This window comes from Notothenia rossii (assembly GCF_949606895.1).
Source record: "Notothenia rossii genome assembly, contig: scaffold_351, whole genome shotgun sequence".
Lineage (NCBI taxonomy): Eukaryota > Metazoa > Chordata > Actinopteri > Perciformes > Nototheniidae > Notothenia > Notothenia rossii.
The window spans coordinates 10,001-27,206 of record NW_027639811.1 but is presented as its reverse complement, the minus strand read 5'-3'; the positions used below and the strand labels follow the sequence as shown (position 1 = coordinate 27,206).

The 17,206-nt window shown below is 41.8% G+C and overlaps 4 protein-coding genes and 1 pseudogene across 8 annotated transcripts in view; all 5 read right to left on the bottom strand.

The window, feature by feature from the left end:
* LOC307027375 (ribosyldihydronicotinamide dehydrogenase [quinone]-like) lies at nt 1–1,428 on the bottom strand. 2 transcript variants are annotated; one of them, XM_079695617.1, is made up of 6 exons: nt 1,332–1,428; nt 1,036–1,203; nt 828–958; nt 636–749; nt 459–560; nt 1–363 (listed from the first exon to the last, which is right to left on the bottom strand). In XM_079695617.1, exons 1-6 carry the CDS (start codon nt 1,333–1,335, stop codon nt 64–66), a joined length of 819 nt encoding a protein of 272 aa, XP_079551743.1. In that variant the 5' UTR covers nt 1,336–1,428; the 3' UTR covers nt 1–63. The 2 variants fall into 2 exon arrangements, with proteins under 2 accessions (XP_079551743.1, XP_079551742.1); XM_079695616.1 differs by having other exon boundaries at nt 636–958.
* Nucleotides 1,429–4,895: 3,467 nt separating this feature from the next.
* On the bottom strand, nt 4,896–6,214 carry LOC307027378 (ribosyldihydronicotinamide dehydrogenase [quinone]-like). Its single transcript, XM_079695621.1, has 6 exons — nt 6,196–6,214; nt 5,900–6,067; nt 5,692–5,822; nt 5,500–5,613; nt 5,323–5,424; nt 4,896–5,227 (listed from the first exon to the last, which is right to left on the bottom strand). The coding sequence occupies exons 1-6, from the start codon at nt 6,197–6,199 to the stop codon at nt 4,928–4,930; spliced, it is 819 nt and encodes a 272-aa protein (XP_079551747.1). The 5' UTR covers nt 6,200–6,214; the 3' UTR covers nt 4,896–4,927.
* Nucleotides 6,215–9,010: 2,796 nt separating this feature from the next.
* LOC307027373 (ribosyldihydronicotinamide dehydrogenase [quinone]-like) lies at nt 9,011–10,450 on the bottom strand. Of its 2 annotated transcripts, XM_079695615.1 has the most exons (6): nt 10,345–10,450; nt 10,046–10,213; nt 9,838–9,968; nt 9,646–9,759; nt 9,469–9,570; nt 9,011–9,373 (listed from the first exon to the last, which is right to left on the bottom strand). In XM_079695615.1, the coding sequence occupies exons 1-6, from the start codon at nt 10,346–10,348 to the stop codon at nt 9,074–9,076; spliced, it is 819 nt and encodes a 272-aa protein (XP_079551741.1). In that variant the 5' UTR covers nt 10,349–10,450; the 3' UTR covers nt 9,011–9,073. The 2 variants fall into 2 exon arrangements, with proteins under 2 accessions (XP_079551741.1, XP_079551740.1); XM_079695614.1 differs by having other exon boundaries at nt 9,646–9,968.
* Nucleotides 10,451–13,087: 2,637 nt separating this feature from the next.
* LOC307027377 (ribosyldihydronicotinamide dehydrogenase [quinone]-like) lies at nt 13,088–14,549 on the bottom strand. Of its 2 annotated transcripts, XM_079695620.1 has the most exons (6): nt 14,418–14,549; nt 14,122–14,289; nt 13,914–14,044; nt 13,722–13,835; nt 13,546–13,647; nt 13,088–13,450 (listed from the first exon to the last, which is right to left on the bottom strand). In XM_079695620.1, exons 1-6 carry the CDS (start codon nt 14,419–14,421, stop codon nt 13,151–13,153), a joined length of 819 nt encoding a protein of 272 aa, XP_079551746.1. In that variant the 5' UTR covers nt 14,422–14,549; the 3' UTR covers nt 13,088–13,150. The 2 variants fall into 2 exon arrangements, with proteins under 2 accessions (XP_079551746.1, XP_079551745.1); XM_079695619.1 differs by having other exon boundaries at nt 13,722–14,044.
* A 1,856-nt stretch (nt 14,550–16,405) lies between these two features.
* Nucleotides 16,406–17,206, bottom strand: part of LOC307027381 (ribosyldihydronicotinamide dehydrogenase [quinone]-like) — a 1,471-nt pseudogene continuing 670 nt past the window's right edge. The window contains exons 3-5 of the transcript XR_013810613.1: nt 17,041–17,206; nt 16,864–16,965; nt 16,406–16,768 (exon numbers count right to left, since the gene is read on the bottom strand). The exon at nt 17,041–17,206 is cut by the window's right edge and continues 157 nt beyond it. The product of XR_013810613.1 is annotated as a ribosyldihydronicotinamide dehydrogenase [quinone]-like (transcript). The remainder of the gene's footprint in view (nt 16,769–16,863; nt 16,966–17,040) is intronic.

Below are 17,206 nucleotides of genomic sequence, written 5' to 3'. Positions count from 1 at the left end.
TTCAGAACATATTAACCAGCTTTTATTTATCATCATAAAAAACCAACAACAGTCATTCACTCTTCAGACTCCAGCTTTCATCTGGTTGTTGGGTGGCAGGGCCTTGCCTAGGTGGATCCCCACGGTCAGTCCAAACTCCTTGGCGGCATGTTTCTCATGGACCTCAGGCTTCAGCTGGTAACCCTTATCTCCATCAAAGCAGTCCAAGGGAGTGAAAGCAAGTGGGTTTTCTCCCAGGAGGCCTTGCATGCGCGTGCGCCAGCTCTCCAGCATGGTACCGCGTGCTTCAGAGGGAACGTGAGACGGGGCCCAGAAGATCTGAGGAGCCAGAACCTGGAAGCCACAGTAGTGCAGGATGCCATTCTGGAGGAAGAAATAAATACATGGGTGTCGATGCAGACAATAAATAAGTTCCTTCTGGAACAGCTTTATGATAATCATTAGTCTAAATAAAATACCTGCAGTGGCCAAAGAGTGACATTCATGTCTCCATTGATGCCATTTGCACTGAACATGGACTCCTGAGACCCAGTGGTGAAGGACAGCATGGCCTTCTTGTCCTGTGGAAAAAGATAAGATGTAAGTAGGGAGAAATAGCTTAACAATAAGGCAAACCTCTTGATTTGCTTTGTTACCTTGAAGATTCCCTGGCTGTAGCGCTTCTCGTGGGTGAAGGCAAAGCCCAGTGTGAGCACCCGGTCCATCCAGCCCTTCATGATGGCAGGAACAGTGAACCAGTACATGGGGAACTGAGAAGTAGGGCTTAAGGTTAGTTCATAACAGAGGCATGGCTTAACAAAACAAAAACATACCAATTCTGGCTCTACCTGAAAAATGACGAGGTCTGCCTCAGTGAGCTTGCGTTGTTCTTCAGTGATATCAGCAGTAAGCGTTCCCGCCTCCCATGCCAGTTTGGTCTCCTCTCCGTAACAGAAGTGATCTGCATTCTTAACATTTCCTGCAGGGAAAGTCAATGTTTGCAAGTCTGAAGACCAGTTTGAAAGCTAAACTATTTATTTTCAGTGAGGTATTTACCAGTGATGTCCTCAGCTGTAGCAGTGGCTTTAAACTTCATGGCGTACAGGTCAGATACTTCTACTGTGCAGCCCTTAGCAGTTAAAACTTCAACCGCAGCGTCTTTGGCTGCAGAGTTGAACGAACCAGAGCTCTGGTGTGCATACACAATCAACACTTTCTTTGACGCTAAATCAAGAACAAGAAATGAGAACACATGAGAACAGAAACATACCTATGAGATTCAACCTTAATCTGAACATGAGCTATACACTCAAGCCCTCAGCAAATACAAGAACACAAAGTTAAAAACATACCCATTTTGAAGCAGGAAATTGCAAATGCTGGATTTGACACAGACTGTGTGTTGATGGGAAGGGAGGCTCATGCTAGAGCAAACTGAAGAAGATGCTTTTATACTCCACACCACTCAACATACTGCCTTCTGGCTCATGTCTCACAGGTGCTGTCAATCAGCAATCAATGCCACTGACCAATCAGCTGGCAACGACCAGGACTCATCAATCTAGTATCTGATGTACATGTATTCACTGAATTTGGGCAGCATTTCAAATGGGGAGGAACTTTTCTACCACTAAAAGCCAAGTATATGTACATTTTAATACAGCTGCAGATCAGCCACTTTTTAACACAGGATACACTTACAATAGTATTCTTGCAAAAACTTTTTCTCATTTTTAGCCGACTCATGCGTCTTTTAATACAGAGGCCATGCATTACATTACATGTTACTTGTTAGACGCTTTTATACAAAGCGACTTTCATACTCAATACTGTGGGCATTCCCCACAGGAGCAGTTTGGGGTGAAGTGTCTCAGGGACACAACGACATGCTGACTGCAGTGGGGTTTGAACCTGTGACCCCCTGATCCGATTGGCTCTATCCATTGCGCCACACACCTCCCATGCAGATTTGAAGGATCAGAACGAGGATACTATTCTAGATATGGACACACATGTGCAGAGCTACAAAAGGCATTATACGAAGATGCATATTTTGAAAGTTATAGGCAACTAAGATCAAAACGTAAAAGTAGTTTGGCGAAGGGAGGATTAGATCAAAAATAACAGGGTTAACAGAAATGAAGTGTTTGAAATGAAGGGTTACAGATTAATTGTGTTAGGGGTCCTGACCACAGAAGTTCACTTGAGAAACTTCAGTGAATAGTCAACTTGGCTCTAAGTTTAGCAATCAGTGAAATCTTTCCCGACAGGAGTTTGATGGACGTTGTGTCACAATACTTAACATTGGTAGGTCTGAAGAAAATTGCATACAACCGGTTGCCATAGCAACATCTTGTGTGCATTCATTGCCTTTAAAGCTGAATGAGTCAAACGACAGTGTTATATACATGTACAATGCTGAGGTGCTGAGAAGTACAATAAGTCCTTTACTTGATTTATTGGCTCTAATCATTTAGTTGGAACGCTGACACAGCATTCCTACTATCTGTTATGCTACGCACAAAATTCTTTATTTTGCGCCTCTTCTGGTCCCACCTTGAACATCGCAGAAACTCTGTTCAAACATCAAAACGTTCAGCTCGGTCGGAATCGATGGCTATTACTTTTATCATTCATAACTTTCATAATTCCAGAGATACATCCCATAATTCATTTTTAACATGGAAGTCAATGGAGAAACTCTTCAGACTTGAACACTCTTCATGCGACTTCAACTGCTAACTGCTCCTTCATACTTTCACTCAGAAACCTCATTCCAACTTTAACATGTTACACATCTTTCTGACATTATTTGTGTAACACAACTTTTGAATCTGATTCTTAATTTTAGGGATATTAAACATTGTTCAGACCTAGGTAAAGAGGCCTTCTTCAGATTTTAGAATGCGTGATGTCACAGCTAGAGTGGAGGACAGAATTCATTTAGCCTTAATATTTTTTTTAAACCTGCCATAATTCCCTAACCCTACATTCCTGAGACATAATATTTCATGAGAAACGTAGGAAAACATCTCGTAGCTTGAAAAAGAAAAAGAAATTAAGCAAAAAAATTAAACAAAATGCCTCTTGAGGGCATGAAGTGACAAAGAGTTTCAACATGTCTCGATTAAACCCCATTTTAAGTTCAGCCTCATAGATCTCCACCACAGCAGCCGCACACCTTTTGTTAATCTGCCTAAAAGGCCACATTATTAACCCAAAAGTTCACACAAAGTGCACTTCAGATGCTCAAGTTCCTTGACATGCTTCACGCTTTGAAATTTCACCGATATCTGTTACGGTTCTTCAACAAAACGTTCAAATGTAAGAGGTTTATCTCTCATTCAGAACAATGAAAATGCTCTCCTCTCACTTATTACTGCACATCACCATGGAAACCTTTGATCTCTGGACACGTCGTTAGCTCAAATATAAACACCTGTGTCATGGAACACGATGATGTCATAACTCCAACTGACATGCTCAGTAGTGTTAATTTCGTCAGCTATTTTTTAATTTAGTTTTAGTCCTGTGTTACATTTCCTTTTTAGTTTTAGTCATATTTAGTCCCCTTCATCCTGTTTTTATTTAGTCAAGTTTTAGTCGACTAAAAGTCTGAGCATTTTAGTCTTATTTTAGTCAAAGAAAACTAATTCATTTAGTCTACTTTTTGTCAATGAAAACTGTTGAGTCTTTTTAGTCAACAGATTATTTAGAACATTTCAGTCAAACTAGTCTATTCGGTTAACGCGACCACTGCTCCCAAGCCCTGTTGTTGCCATTTTATTTTCTGTTAAATAGGGTTAGTTAGACCATGAGTTAGACCCGAGTCTTCCTGACAGTTCACAGTGTGCCGCTGCCCGGTGTAATTCAAATGTACCGCCACGCGCAGCACAGAGACCCAGCCGCAGCACCGGCAATGGAACTGCTGGGAGAAAAACTGACTCTCAGAGATGTAACGTTATCTTTGATAATATTTCGTCTCATTTTTCGTCAACGAAAGTCAAGAGAGATTTTGACAGTTTTTATTTTTCGCAAACTACATTTTCGTCAACGACATTGCATGTTGATTTCGTTACAGTTATTGTTTACTGCCGTCAGTGCCGTCCCGTCATCGTCTCGTTTTAGTCATGGAAAAAAAGGTCGTTGACGAACATATTCCGTCATAGTTTTCGTCTACAAAATTAACACTAATGCTCAGAGCAGCAGGCTTCAGATAATGGTTAATGGTCCTACCCTCAACAGCTCTACGTCAATTATGGGGTGTCATCATATGCCGTTTCCATGGAAACGCATCCCCCGCCATAAAAGACGATGTTGCTAATCGCTATACATTAACTCCCATCAAAATGTTCAAAAAGTGCTCAAACTTCACATGTGTGCCAACAGTCCAGCCGTGAAGAAATCTACAGGACAGTTTAGAGATTTATTCAAATGCCGTTGCCATGGCAACACAATGCTTACCAAGAAACACTGTTCTCATAACGTCAGTGAAAATGCTCCAAACGGCCCAAAACTTCACAGGTTTGGTAACGATGCAGCCATCAATGCATCTAAGCGTATTATGGGATGTCATAAAATGCGGTTGGCATGGCAACAGATCGTTCACCATCAAGTTAGTTCAAAAGTTTGCAGTTCAAATATTCTGCTGCTTTTCCAAGTCTTTTTACTTTCATCACACATTCAAGCCCCCAGTGTTCATGCATCATTTCAATCTAAATTCTTCACTTTCTTCTTACACATTACATTTCAGCATAGCAGTTTAGCGTCAGCTTTTCAGCATAAAGCATTCCCACTAGCAATTTATTCAGGAATTGCATTCTCCAGTTGTATGCAAACCCCAGCCATTTGAAATACAATACAGTTTCCAAGTATTCAACAGAAATTCAGAACATATTAACCAGCTTTTATTTATGATCATAAAAAACCAACAACAGTCATTCACTCTTCAGACTCCAGCTTTCATCTGGTTGTTGGGTGGCAGGGCCTTGCCTAGGTGGATCCCCACGGTCAGTCCAAACTCCTTGGCGGCATGTTTCTCATGGACCTCAGGCTTCAGCTGGTAACCGTTGTCTCCATCAAAGCAGTCCAAGGGAGTGAAAGCAAGTGGGTTTTCTCCCAGGAGGCCTTGCATGCGTGTGCGCCAGCTCTCCAGCATGGTACCGCGTGCTTCAGAGGGAACATGAGACGGGGCCCAGAAGATCTGAGGAGCCAGAACCTGGAAGCCACAGTAGTGCAGGATGCCATTCTGGAGGAAAAAATAAATACATGGGTGTCGATGCATACAATAAATAAGTTCCTTCTGGAACAGCTTTATGATAATCATTAGTCTAAATAAAATACCTGCAGTGGCCAAAGAGTGACATTCATGTCTCCATTGATGCCATTTGCACTGAACATGGACTCCTGAGACCCAGTGGTGAAGGACAGCATGGCCATCTTGTCCTGTGGAAAAAGACAAGATATAAGTAGGGAGAAATAGCTTCACAATAAAGCAAACCTCTTGATTTGCTTTGTTACCTTGAAGATTCCCTGGCTGTAGCGCTTCTCGTGGGTGAAGGCAAAGCCCAGTGTGAGCACCCGGTCCATCCAGCCCTTCATGATGGCAGGAACAGTGAACCAGTACATGGGGAACTGAGAAGTAGGGCTTAAGGTTAGTTCATAACAGAGGCATGGCTTAACAAAACTAAAACATACCAATTCTGGCTCTACCTGAAAAATGACGAGGTCTGCCTCAGTGAGCTTGCGTTGTTCTTCAGTGATATCAGCAGTAAGCGTTCCCGCCTCCCATGCCAGTTTGGTCTCCTCTCCGTAACAGAAGTGATCTGCATTCCTAACATTTCCTGCAGGGAAAGTAAATGTTTGCAAGTCTGAAGACCAGTTTGAAAGCTAAACTATTTATTTTCAGTGAGGTATTTACCAGTGATGTCCTCAGCTGTAGCAGTGGCTTTAAACTTCATGGCGTACAGGTCAGATACTTCTACTGTGCAGCCCTTAGCAGTTAAAACTTCCACCACAGCGTCTTTGGCTGCAGAGTTGAACGAGCCAGAGCTCTGGTGTGCATACACAATCAACACTTTCTTTGACACTAAATCAAGAACAAGAAATGAGAACACATCAGAACAGAAACATACCTATGAGATTCAACCTTAATCTGAACATGAGCTATACACTCAAGCCCTCAGCAAATACAAGAACACAAAGTTAAAAACATACCCATTTTGAAGCAGGAAATTCCAAATGCTGGATTTGACACAGACTGTGTGTTGATGGGAAGGGAGGCTCATGCTAGAGCAAACTGAAGAAGCTGCTTTTATACTCCACACCACTCAACATACTGCCTTCTGGCTCATGTCTCACAGGTGCTGTCAATCAGCAATCAGTGCCACTGACCAATCAGCTGGCAACGACCAGGACTCATCAATCTAGTATCTGATGTACATGTATTCACTGAATTTGGGCAGCATTTCAAATGGGGAGAGGAACTTTTCTACCACTAAAAGCCAAGTATATGTACATTTTAATACAGCTGCAGATCAGCCACTTTTTAACACAGGATACACTTACAAAAACATTTCCTCATTCATGTTTGCTTTTTTTTTCCGATTTTAGCCGACTCATGCATCTTTTAATACAGAGGCCATGCATTACATTACATGTCACTTGTTAGACACTTTTATACAAAGTGACTTACATACTCAATACTGTGGGCATTCCCCACAGGAGCAGTTTGGGGTGAAGTCTCTCAGGGACACAACGACATGCTGACTGTAGTGGGGTTTGAACCTGTGACACCCTGATCCGAATACCAAGGCTCTATCCACTGCGCCACACACCTCCCATGCAGATTTGAAGGATCAGAACGAGGATACTATTCTAGATATGGACACACATGTGCAGAGCTACAAAAGGCATTATACGAAGATGCATATTTTGAAAGTTATAGGCAACTAAGATCAAAGCGTAAAAGTAGTTTGGCGAAGGGAGGATTAGATCAAAATAACAGGGTTAACAGAAATGAAGTGTTTGAAATGAAGGGTTAATTAATTGTGTTAGGGGTCCTGACCACAGAAGTTCACTTGAGAAACTTCAGTGAATAGTCAACTTGGCTCTAAGTTTAGCAATCAGTGAAATCTTTCCCTACAGGAGTTTGATGGACGTTGTGTCACAATACTTAACATTGGTAGGCCTGAAGAAAATTGCATACAACCGGTTGCCATAGCAACATCTTGTGTGCATTCATTGCCTTTAAAGCTGAATGAGTCAAACGACAGTGTTATATACATGTACAATGCTGAGATGCTGAGAAGTACAATAAGTCCTTTACTTGATTTATTGGCTCTAATCATTTAGTAGGAACACTGACACAGCATTCCAACTATCTGTTATGCTACGCACAAAATTCTTTATTTTGCGCCTCTTCTGGTCCCACCTTGAACATCGCAGAAACTCTGTTCAAACATCAAAACGTTCAGCTCGGTCGGGATCGATGGCTATTACTTTTCTCATTCATAACTTTCATAATTCCAGAGATACATCCCATAATTCATTTTTAACATGGAAGTCAATGGAGAAACTCTTCAGACTTGAACACTCTTCATGCGACTTCAACTGCTAACTGCTCCTTCATACTTTCACTCAGAAACCTCATTCCAACTTTAACATGTTACACATCTTTCTGACATTATTTGTGTAACACAACTTTTGAATCTGATTCTTACTTTTAGAGATTTTAAACATTGTTCAGACTTAGGTAAAGAGGCCTTCTTCAGATTTTAGAATGCTTGATGTCACAGCTAAAGTGGAGGACAGATTTCATTTAGCCTTCATATTTTTTTTTAAACCTGCCATAATTCCCAAACCCTACATTCCTGAGACATAATTTTTCATGAGAAACGTAGGAAAACATCTCGTAGGATGAAAAAAAAAAATATATTAAGCAGAAAAATTAAACAAAACGCCTCTTTAGGGCATGAAGTGACAAAGAGTTTTAACATGTCTCCATTAAACCCCATTTTAAGTTCAGCCTCATCTTTCCCCACCACAGCAGCCGCACACCTTTTGTTAATCTGCCAAAAAGGCCACATTATTGAACCCAAAGTACACAAAAAGTGCACTTCAGATGCTCACGTTCCTTGACATGCTTCACGCTTTGAAATTTCACCGATATCTGTTACGGTTCTTCAACAAAACGTTCACATGTAAGAGGTTTATCTCTCATTCAGAACAATGAAAATGCTCTCCTCTCACTGATTACTGCACATCACCATGGAAACCTTTGATCTCTGGACATGTCGTTAGCTCAAATATAAACACCTGTGTAATGGAACACAATGATGTCATAACTCCAACTGACATGCTCAGAGCAACAGACTTCAGAAAAAGGTTAATGGTCCTGCCCTCAACAGCTCTACGTCAATTATGGGGTGTCATCATATGCCGTTTCCATGGAAACGCATCCCTCGCCATAAAAGACGATGTCGCTATATATCGCCTATGAAAATGTTCAAAAAGTGCTCAAACTTCACATGTGTGCCAACAGTCCAGCCGTGAAGAAATCTACGGTGCAGTTTTGAGATTTCTACAAAAATTCCGTTGCCATGGCAACGCAATACTCGCCAGTTCTCATAACGTCAGTGAAAATGCTCCAACGGCCCAAAAACTTCACAGGTTTGGTAACAATGCAGCCATCAATGCATCTAAGCGTATTATGGGATGTCATCAAATGCCGTTGGCATGGCGACAGATCATTTGCCATCAAGTTAGTTCAAAGGTTTGCAGTTCAAATATTCTGCTGCTTTTCCAAACCTTTTTACTTTCGTCACACATTCAAGCCCCCAGTGTTCATGTATCATTTCAATCTAAATTCTTCACTTTCTTCTTACACATTACATTTCAGCATAGCAGTTTAGCGTCAGCTTTTCAGCATAAAGCATTCCCACTAGCAATTTCTTCAGGAATTGCATTCTCTAGTTGTATGCAAACCCCAGCCATTTGAACTACAATACAGTTTCCAAGTATTCAACAGAAATTCAGAACATATTAACCAGCTTTTATTCATCATCATAAAAAACCAACAACATTTATTCACTCTTCAGACTCCAGCTTTCATCTGGTTGTTGGGTGGCAGGGCCTTGCCTAGGTGGATCCCCACGGTCAGCCCAAACTCCTTGGCGGCATGTTTCTCATGGACCTCAGGCTTCAGCTGGTAACCCTTCTCTCCATCAAAGCAGTCCAAGGGAGTGAAAGCAAGTGGGTTTTCTCCCAGGAGGCCTTGCATGCGCGTGCGCCAGCTCTCCAGCATGGTACCGCGTGCTTCAGAGGGAACGTGAGACGGGGCCCAGAAGATCTGAGGAGCCAGAACCTGGAAGCCACAGTAGTGCAGGATGCCATTCTGGAGGAAGAAATAAATACATGGGTGTCGATGCATACAATAAATAAGTTCCTTCTGGAACAGCTTTATGATAATCATTAGTCTAAATAAAATACCTGCAGTGGCCAAAGAGTGACATTCATGTCTCCATTGATGCCATTTGCACTGAACATGGACTCCTGAGACCCAGTGGTGAAGGACAGCATGGCCTTCTTGTCCTGTGGAAAAAGAAAAGATGTAAGTTGGGAGAAATAGCTTCACAATAAGGCAAACCTCTTTATTTGCTTTGTTACCTTGAAGATTCCCTGGCTGTAGCGCTTCTCGTGGGTGAAGGCAAAGCCCAGTGTGAGCACCCGGTCCATCCAGCCCTTCATGATGGCAGGAACAGTGAACCAGTACATGGGGAACTGAGAAGTAGGGCTTAAGGTTAGTTCATAACAGAGGCATGGCTTAACGAAACAAAAACATACCAATTCTGGCTCTACCTGAAAAATGACGAGGTCTGCCTCAGTGAGCTTGCGTTGTTCTTCAGTGATATCAGCAGTAAGCGTTCCCGCCTCCCATGCCAGTTTGGTCTCCTCTCCGTAACAGAAGTGATCTGCATTCTTAACTTTTCCTGCAGGGAAAATAAATGTTTGCAAGTCTGAAGACCAGTTTGAAAGCTAAACTATTTATTTTCAGTGAGGTATTTACCAGTGATGTCCTCAGCTGTAGCAGTGGCTTTAAACTTCATGGCGTACAGGTCAGATACTTCTACTGTGCAGCCCTTAGCAGTTAAAACTTCAACCGCAGCGTCTTTGGCTGCAGAGTTGAACGAGCCAGAGCTCTGGTGTGCATACACAATCAACACTTTCTTTGACGCTAAATCAAGAACAACAAGAAATGAGAACACATCAGAACAGAAACATACCTATGAGATTCAACCTTAATCTGAACATGAGCTATACACTCAAGCCCTCAGCAAATACAAGAACACAAAGTTAAAAACATACCCATTTTGAAGCAGGAAATTGCAAATGCTGGATTGGACACAGACTGTGTGTTGATGGGAAGGGAGGCTCATGCTAGAGCAAACTGAAGAAGCTGCTTTTATACTCCACACCACTCAACATACTGCCTTCTGGCTCATGTCTCACAGGTGCTGTCAATCAGCAATCAGTGCCACTGACCAATCAGCTGGCAACGACCAGGACTCATCAATCTAGTATCTAATGTACATGTATTCACTGAATTTGGGCAGCATTTCAAATGGGGAGAGGAACTTTTCTACCACTAAAAGCCAAGTATATGTACTTTTTAATACAGCTGCAGATCAGCCACTTTTTAACACAGGGTACACTTACAAAAACATTTCTCATTCATGTTTGCTTTTTTTCCGATTTTAGCCGACTCATGCGTCTTTTAATACAGAGGTCATGCATTACATTACATGTCACTTGTTAGTCGCTTTTATCCAACGGAATACCTGAAACAGTTTGGGGTGAAATGTCTCAGCCTGTGACCTGTGACCCTCTGATCCGAATACCAACGCTCTATCCACTGCGCCACACACCTCCCATGCAGATTTGAAGGATCAGAACGAGGATACTATTCTAGATATGGACACACATGTGCAAAGCTACAAAAGTTATTATACGAAGATGCATATTTTGAAAGTTATAGGCAACTAAGATCAAAGCGTAAAAGTAGTTTGGCGAAGGGAGGATTAGATCAAAATAACAGGGTTAACAGAAATGAAGTGTTTGAAATGAAGGGTTAATTAATTGTGTTAGGGGTCCTGACCACAGAAGTTCACTTGAGAAACTTCAGTGAATAGTCAACTTGGCTCTAAGTTTAGCAATCAGTGAAATCTTTCCCTACAGGAGTTTGATGGACGTTGTGTCACAATACTTAACATTGGTAGGCCTGAAGAAAATTGCATACAACCGGTTGCCATAGCAACATCTTGTGTGCATTCATTGCCTTTAAAGCTGAATGAGTCAAACGACAGTGTTATATACATGTACAATGCTGAGATGCTGAGAAGTACAATAAGTCCTTTACTTGATTTATTGGCTCTAATCATTTAGTTGGAACGCTGACACAGCATTCCAACTATCTGTTATGCTACGCACACAATTCTTTATTTTGCGCCTCTTCTGGTCCCACCTTGAACATCGCAGAAACTCTGTTCAAACATCAAAACGTTCAGCTCGGTCGGAATCGATGGCTATTACTTTTCTCATTCATAACTTTCATAATTCCAGAGATACATCCCATAATTCATTTTTAACATGGAAGTCAATGGAGAAACTCTTCAGACTTGAACACTCTTCATGCGACTTCAACTGCTAACTGCTCCTTCATACTTTCACTCAGAAACCTCATTCCAACTTTAACATGTTACACATCTTTCTGACATTATTTGTGTAACACAACTTTTGAATCTGATTCTTACTTTTAGAGATATTAAACATTGTTCAGACCTTGGTAAAGAGACCTTCTTCAGATTTTAGAATGCGTGATGTCACAGCTAGAGTGGAGGACAGATTTAAATTTGCCTTCATATTTTTTTTTAAACCTGCCATAATTCCCAAACCCTACATTCCTGAGACATCATTTTTCATGAGAAACGTAGGAAAACATCTCGTAGGATGAAAAAAATATATATATTAAGCAGAAAAATTAAACAAAATGCCTCTTTAGGGCATGAAGTGACAAAGAGTTTTAACATGTCTCCATTAAACCCCATTTTAAGTTCAGCCTCATTGATCTCCACCACAGCAGCCGCACACCTTTTGTTAATCTGCCAAAAAGGCCAAATTATTGAACCCAAAGTACACAAAAATTGCACTTCAGATGCTCACGTTCCTTGACATGCTTCACGCTTTGAAATTTCACCGATATCTGTTACGGTTCTTCAACAAAACGTTCACATGTAAGAGGTTTATCTCTCATTCAGAACAATGAAAATGCTCTCCTCTCACTGATTACTGCACATCACCATGGAAACCTTTGATCTCTGGACATGTCGTTAGCTCAAATATAAACACCTGTGTCATGGAACACGATGATGTCATAACTCCAACTGACATGCTCAGAGCAACAGACTTCAGAAAAAGGATAATGGTCCTGCCCTCAACAGCTCTACGTCAATTATGGGGTGTCATATGCCGTTTCCATGGAAACGCATCCCTCGCCATAAAAGACGATGTCGCTATATAACAATGAACATTTTCAAAAAGTGCTCAAACTTCACGTGTGCCAACAGTCCAGCCGTGAATTAATCTACGGTGCAGTTTTGAGATTTCTTCAAATGCCGTTGCCATGGGAACACAATACTCGCCATGAAACACGGTTCTCATAACGTCAGTGAAAATGCTCCAAACTTCACAGGTTTGGTAACGATGCAGCCATCAACAGATCTAAACGTATTATGGGATGTCATCAAATGCCGTTGGCATGGCGACAGATCATTTGCCATCAAGTTAGTTCAAAGGTTTGCAGTTCAAATATTCTGCTGCTTTTCCAAGCCTTTTTCTTTCATCACAGATTCAAGCCCCCAGTGTTCATGTATCATTTCAATCTAAATTCTTCACTTTCTTCTTACACATTACATTTCATCATAACAGTTTAGCGTCAGCTTTTCAGCATAAAGCATTCCCACTAGCAATTTCTTCAGGAATTGCATTCTCTAGTTGTATGCAAACCCCATCCATTTGAACTACAATACAGTTTCCAAGTATTCAACAGAAATTCAGAACATATTAACCAGCTTTTATTTATCATCATAAAAAACCAACAACAGTCATTCACTCTTCAGACTCCAGCTTTCATCTGGTTGTTGGGTGGCAGGGCCTTGCCTAGGTGGATCCCCACGGTCAGTCCAAACTCCTTGGCGGCATGTTTCTCATGGACCTCGGGCTTCAGCTGGTAACCCTTCTCCCCATCAAAGCAGTCCAAGGGAGTGAAAGCAAGTGGGTTTTCTCCCAGGAGGCCTTGCATGCGCGTGCGCCAGCTCTCCAGCATGGTACCGCGTGCTTCAGAGGGAACGTGAGACGGGGCCCAGAAGATCTGAGGAGCCAGAACCTGGAAGCCACAGTAGTGCAGGATGCCATTCTGGAGGAAAAAATAAATACATGGGTGTCGATGCATACAATAAACAAGTTCCTTCTGGAACAGCTTTATGATAATCATTAGTCTAAATAAAATACCTGCAGTGGCCAAAGAGTGACATTCATGTCTCCATTGATGCCATTTGCACTGAACATGGACTCCTGAGACCCAGTGGTGAAGGACAGCATGGCCTTCTTGTCCTGTGGAAAAAGACAAGATGTAAGTAGGGAGAAATAGCTTAACAATAAGGAAACCTCTTGATTTGCTTTGTTACCTTGAAGATTCCCTGGCTGTAGCGCTTCTCGTGGGTGAAGGCAAAGCCCAGTGTGAGCACCCGGTCCATCCAGCCCTTCATGATGGCAGGAACAGTGAACCAGTACATGGGGAACTGAGAAGTAGGGCTTAAGGTTAGTTCATAACAGAGGCATGGCTTAACAAAACAAAAACATACCAATTCTGGCTCTACCTGAAAAATGATGAGGTCTGCCTCAGTGAGCTTGCGTTGTTCTTCAGTGATATCAGCAGTAAGCGTTCCCGCCTCCCATGCCAGTTTGGTCTCCTCTCCGTAACAGAAGTGATCTGCATTCTTAACTTTTCCTGCAGGGAAAATAAATGTTTGCAAGTCTGAAGACCAATTTGAAAGCTAAACTATTTATTTTCAGTGAGCTATTTACCAGTGATGTCCTCAGCCGTAGCAGTGGCTTTAAACTTCATGGCGTACAGGTCAGATACTTCTACTGTGCAGCCCTTAGCAGTTAAAACTTCAACCGCAGCGTCTTTGGCTGCAGAGTTGAACGAGCCAGAGCTCTGGTGTGCATACACAATCAACACTTTCTTTGACGCTAAATCAAGAACAAGAAATGAGAACACATCAGAACAGAAACATACCTATGAGATTCAAGCTTAATCTGAACATGAGCTATACACTCAAGCCCTCAGCAAATACAAGAACACAAAGTTAAAAACATACCCATTTTGAAGCAGGAAATTGCAAATGCTGGATTTGACACAGACTGTGTGTTGATGGGAAGGGAGGCTCATGCTAGAGCAAACTGAAGAAGCTGCTTTTATACTCCACACCACTCAACATACTGCCTTCTGGCTCATGTCTCACAGGTGCTGTCAATCAGCAATCAATACCACTGACCAATCAGCGTGCAACGACTAGGACTCATCAATCTAGTATCTAATCTACATGTATTCACTGAATTTGGGCAGCATTTCAAATGGGGAGAGGAACTTTTCTACCACTAAAAGCCAAGTATATGTACATTTTAATACAGCTGCAGATCAGCCACTTTTTAACACAGGATACACTTACAATAGTATTCTTGCAAAAACATTTTCTCATTCATGTTTGCTTTGTTTCCGATTTTTGCCGACTCATACGTCTTTTAATACAGAGGCCATGCATTACCAATGCTCTCCTCTCACTGATTACTGCACATCACCATGGAAACCTTTGATCTCTGTACATGTCGTTAGCTCAAATATAAACACCTGTGTCATGGAACACGATGATGTCATAACTCCAACTGACATGCTCAGTAGTGTTAATTTCGTCAGATATTTTTTAATTTAGTTTTAGTCCTGTGTTAAATTTCCTTTTTAGTTTTAGTCATATTTAGTCAGCTTCATCCTGTTTTTATTTAGTCAAGTTTTAGTCGACTAAAAGTCTGAGCATTTTAGTCTTATTTTAGTCAAAGAAAACTAATTAATTTAGACTACTTTTTGTCAATGAAAACTGTTGAGTCTTTTTTAGTCAACAGATTATTTAGAACATTTCAGTCAAACTAGTCTATTCGGTTAACGCGACCACTGCTCCCAAGCCCTGTTGTTGCCATTTTATTTTCTGTTAAATAGGGTTAGTTAGACCATGAGTTAGACCCGAGTCTTCCTGACAGTTCACATTGTGCCGCTGCCCGGTGTAATTCAAATGTACCGCCACGCGCAGCACAGAGACACAGCTGCTGCCCAGCCGCAGCACCGGCAATGGAACTGCTGGGAGAAAAACTGACTCTCAGAGATGTAACGTTATCTTTGATAATATTTCATCTCATTTTTCGTCAACGAAAGTCAAGAGAGATTTTGACAGTTTTTATTTTTAGCAAACTATATTTTCGTCAACGACATTGCATGTTGATTTCGTTACAGTTATTGTTTACTGCCGTCAGTGCCGTCCCGTCATCGTCTCGTTTTAGTCATGGAAAAAAAGGTCGTTGACGAACATATTCCGTCATAGTTTTGGTCAACAAAATTAACACCAATGCTCAGAGCAGCAGACTTCAGATAATGGTTAATGGTCCTACCCTCAACAGCTCTACGTCAATTATGGGGTGTCATCATATGCCGTTTCCATGGAAACGCATCCCCCGCCATAAAAGACGATGTTGCTAATCGCTATACATTAACTCCCATCAAAATGTTCAAAAAGTGCTCAAACTTCACATGTGTGCCAACAGTCCAGCCGTGAAGAAATCTACAGGACAGTTTGGAGATTTCTTCAAATGCCGTTGCCATGGCAACACAATGCTTACCAAGAAACACAGTTTTCTGAACTTCAGTAAAAATGCTCCAAACGCACCAAAACTTCACAGGTTTGTTAACGATGCAGCCACCAACGCATCTAAGCGTATTATGGGATTTCATCAAATGCTGTTGGCATGGCGACAGATCATTCGCCATCAAGTTAGTTCAAAAGTTTGCAGTTCAAATATTCTGCTGCTTTTCCAAACCTTTTTACTTTCATCACACATTCAAGCCCCCAGTGTTCATGTATCATTTCAATCTAAATTCTTCACTTTGTTCTTACACATTACATTTCAGCATAGCAGTTTAGCGTCAGCTTTTCAGCATAAAGCATTCCCACTAGCAACTTCTTCAGGAATTGCATTCTCTAGTTGTATGCAAACCCCAGCCATTTGAACTACAATACAGTTTCCAAGTATTCAACAGAAATTCAGAACATATTAACCAGCTTTTATTTATCATCATAAAAAACCAACAACAGTCATTCACTCTTCAGACTCCAGCTTTCATCTGGTTGTTGGGTGGCAGGGCCTTGCCTAGGTGGATCCCCACGGTCAGTCCAAACTCCTTGGCGGCATGTTTCTCATGGACCTCAGGCTTCAGCTGGTAACCCTTCTCTCCATCAAAGCAGTCCAAGGGAGTGAAAGCAAGTGGGTTTTCTCCCAGGAGGCCTTGCATGCGCGTGCGCCAACTCTCCAGCATGGTACCGCGTGCTTCAGAGGGAACGTGAGACGGGGCCCAGAAGATCTGAGGAGCCAGAACCTGGAAGCCACAGTAGTGCAGGATGCCATTCTGGAGGAAGAAATAAATACATGGGTGTCGATGCATACAATAAATAAGTTCCTTCTGGAACAGCTTTATGATAATCATTAGTCTAAATAAAATACCTGCAGTGGCCAAAGAGTGACATTCATGTCTCCATTGATGCCATTTGCACTGAACATGGACTCCTGAGACCCAGTGGTGAAGGACAGCATGGCCTTCTTGTCCTGTGGAAAAAGACAAGATATAAGTAGGGAGAAATAGCTTAACAATAAGGCAAACCTCTTGATTTGCTTTGTTACCTTGAAGATTCCCTGGCTGTAGCGCTTCTCGTGGGTGAAGGCAAAGCCCAGTGTGAGCACCCGGTCCATCTAGCCCTTCATGATGGCAGGAACAGTGAACCAGTACATGGGGAACTGAGAAGTAGGGCTTAAGGTTAGTTCATAACAGAGGCATGGCTTAACAAAA

Coding starts and splice junctions, on each gene's coding strand:
- LOC307027375 (XM_079695616.1), bottom strand. Junction 561..635: donor ACAGCCAGGGAATCTTCAAG/GTAACAAAGCAA, acceptor CTTTTTCCACAG/GACAAGAAGGCCATGCTGTC. Junction 364..458: donor TCACTCTTTGGCCACTGCAG/GTATTTTATTTA, acceptor TTCTTCCTCCAG/AATGGCATCCTGCACTACTG.
- LOC307027378 (XM_079695621.1), bottom strand. Junction 5,823..5,899: donor TACAGCTGAGGACATCACTG/GTAAATACCTCA, acceptor CTTTCCCTGCAG/GAAATGTTAGGAATGCAGAT. Junction 5,614..5,691: donor CAGACCTCGTCATTTTTCAG/GTAGAGCCAGAA, acceptor CCTACTTCTCAG/TTCCCCATGTACTGGTTCAC.
- LOC307027373 (XM_079695614.1), bottom strand. Junction 9,969..10,045: donor TACAGCTGAGGACATCACTG/GTAAATACCTCA, acceptor TTTTCCCTGCAG/GAAAAGTTAAGAATGCAGAT. Junction 9,374..9,468: donor TCACTCTTTGGCCACTGCAG/GTATTTTATTTA, acceptor TTCTTCCTCCAG/AATGGCATCCTGCACTACTG.
- LOC307027377 (XM_079695619.1), bottom strand. Junction 14,045..14,121: donor TACGGCTGAGGACATCACTG/GTAAATAGCTCA, acceptor TTTTCCCTGCAG/GAAAAGTTAAGAATGCAGAT. Junction 13,451..13,545: donor TCACTCTTTGGCCACTGCAG/GTATTTTATTTA, acceptor TTTTTCCTCCAG/AATGGCATCCTGCACTACTG.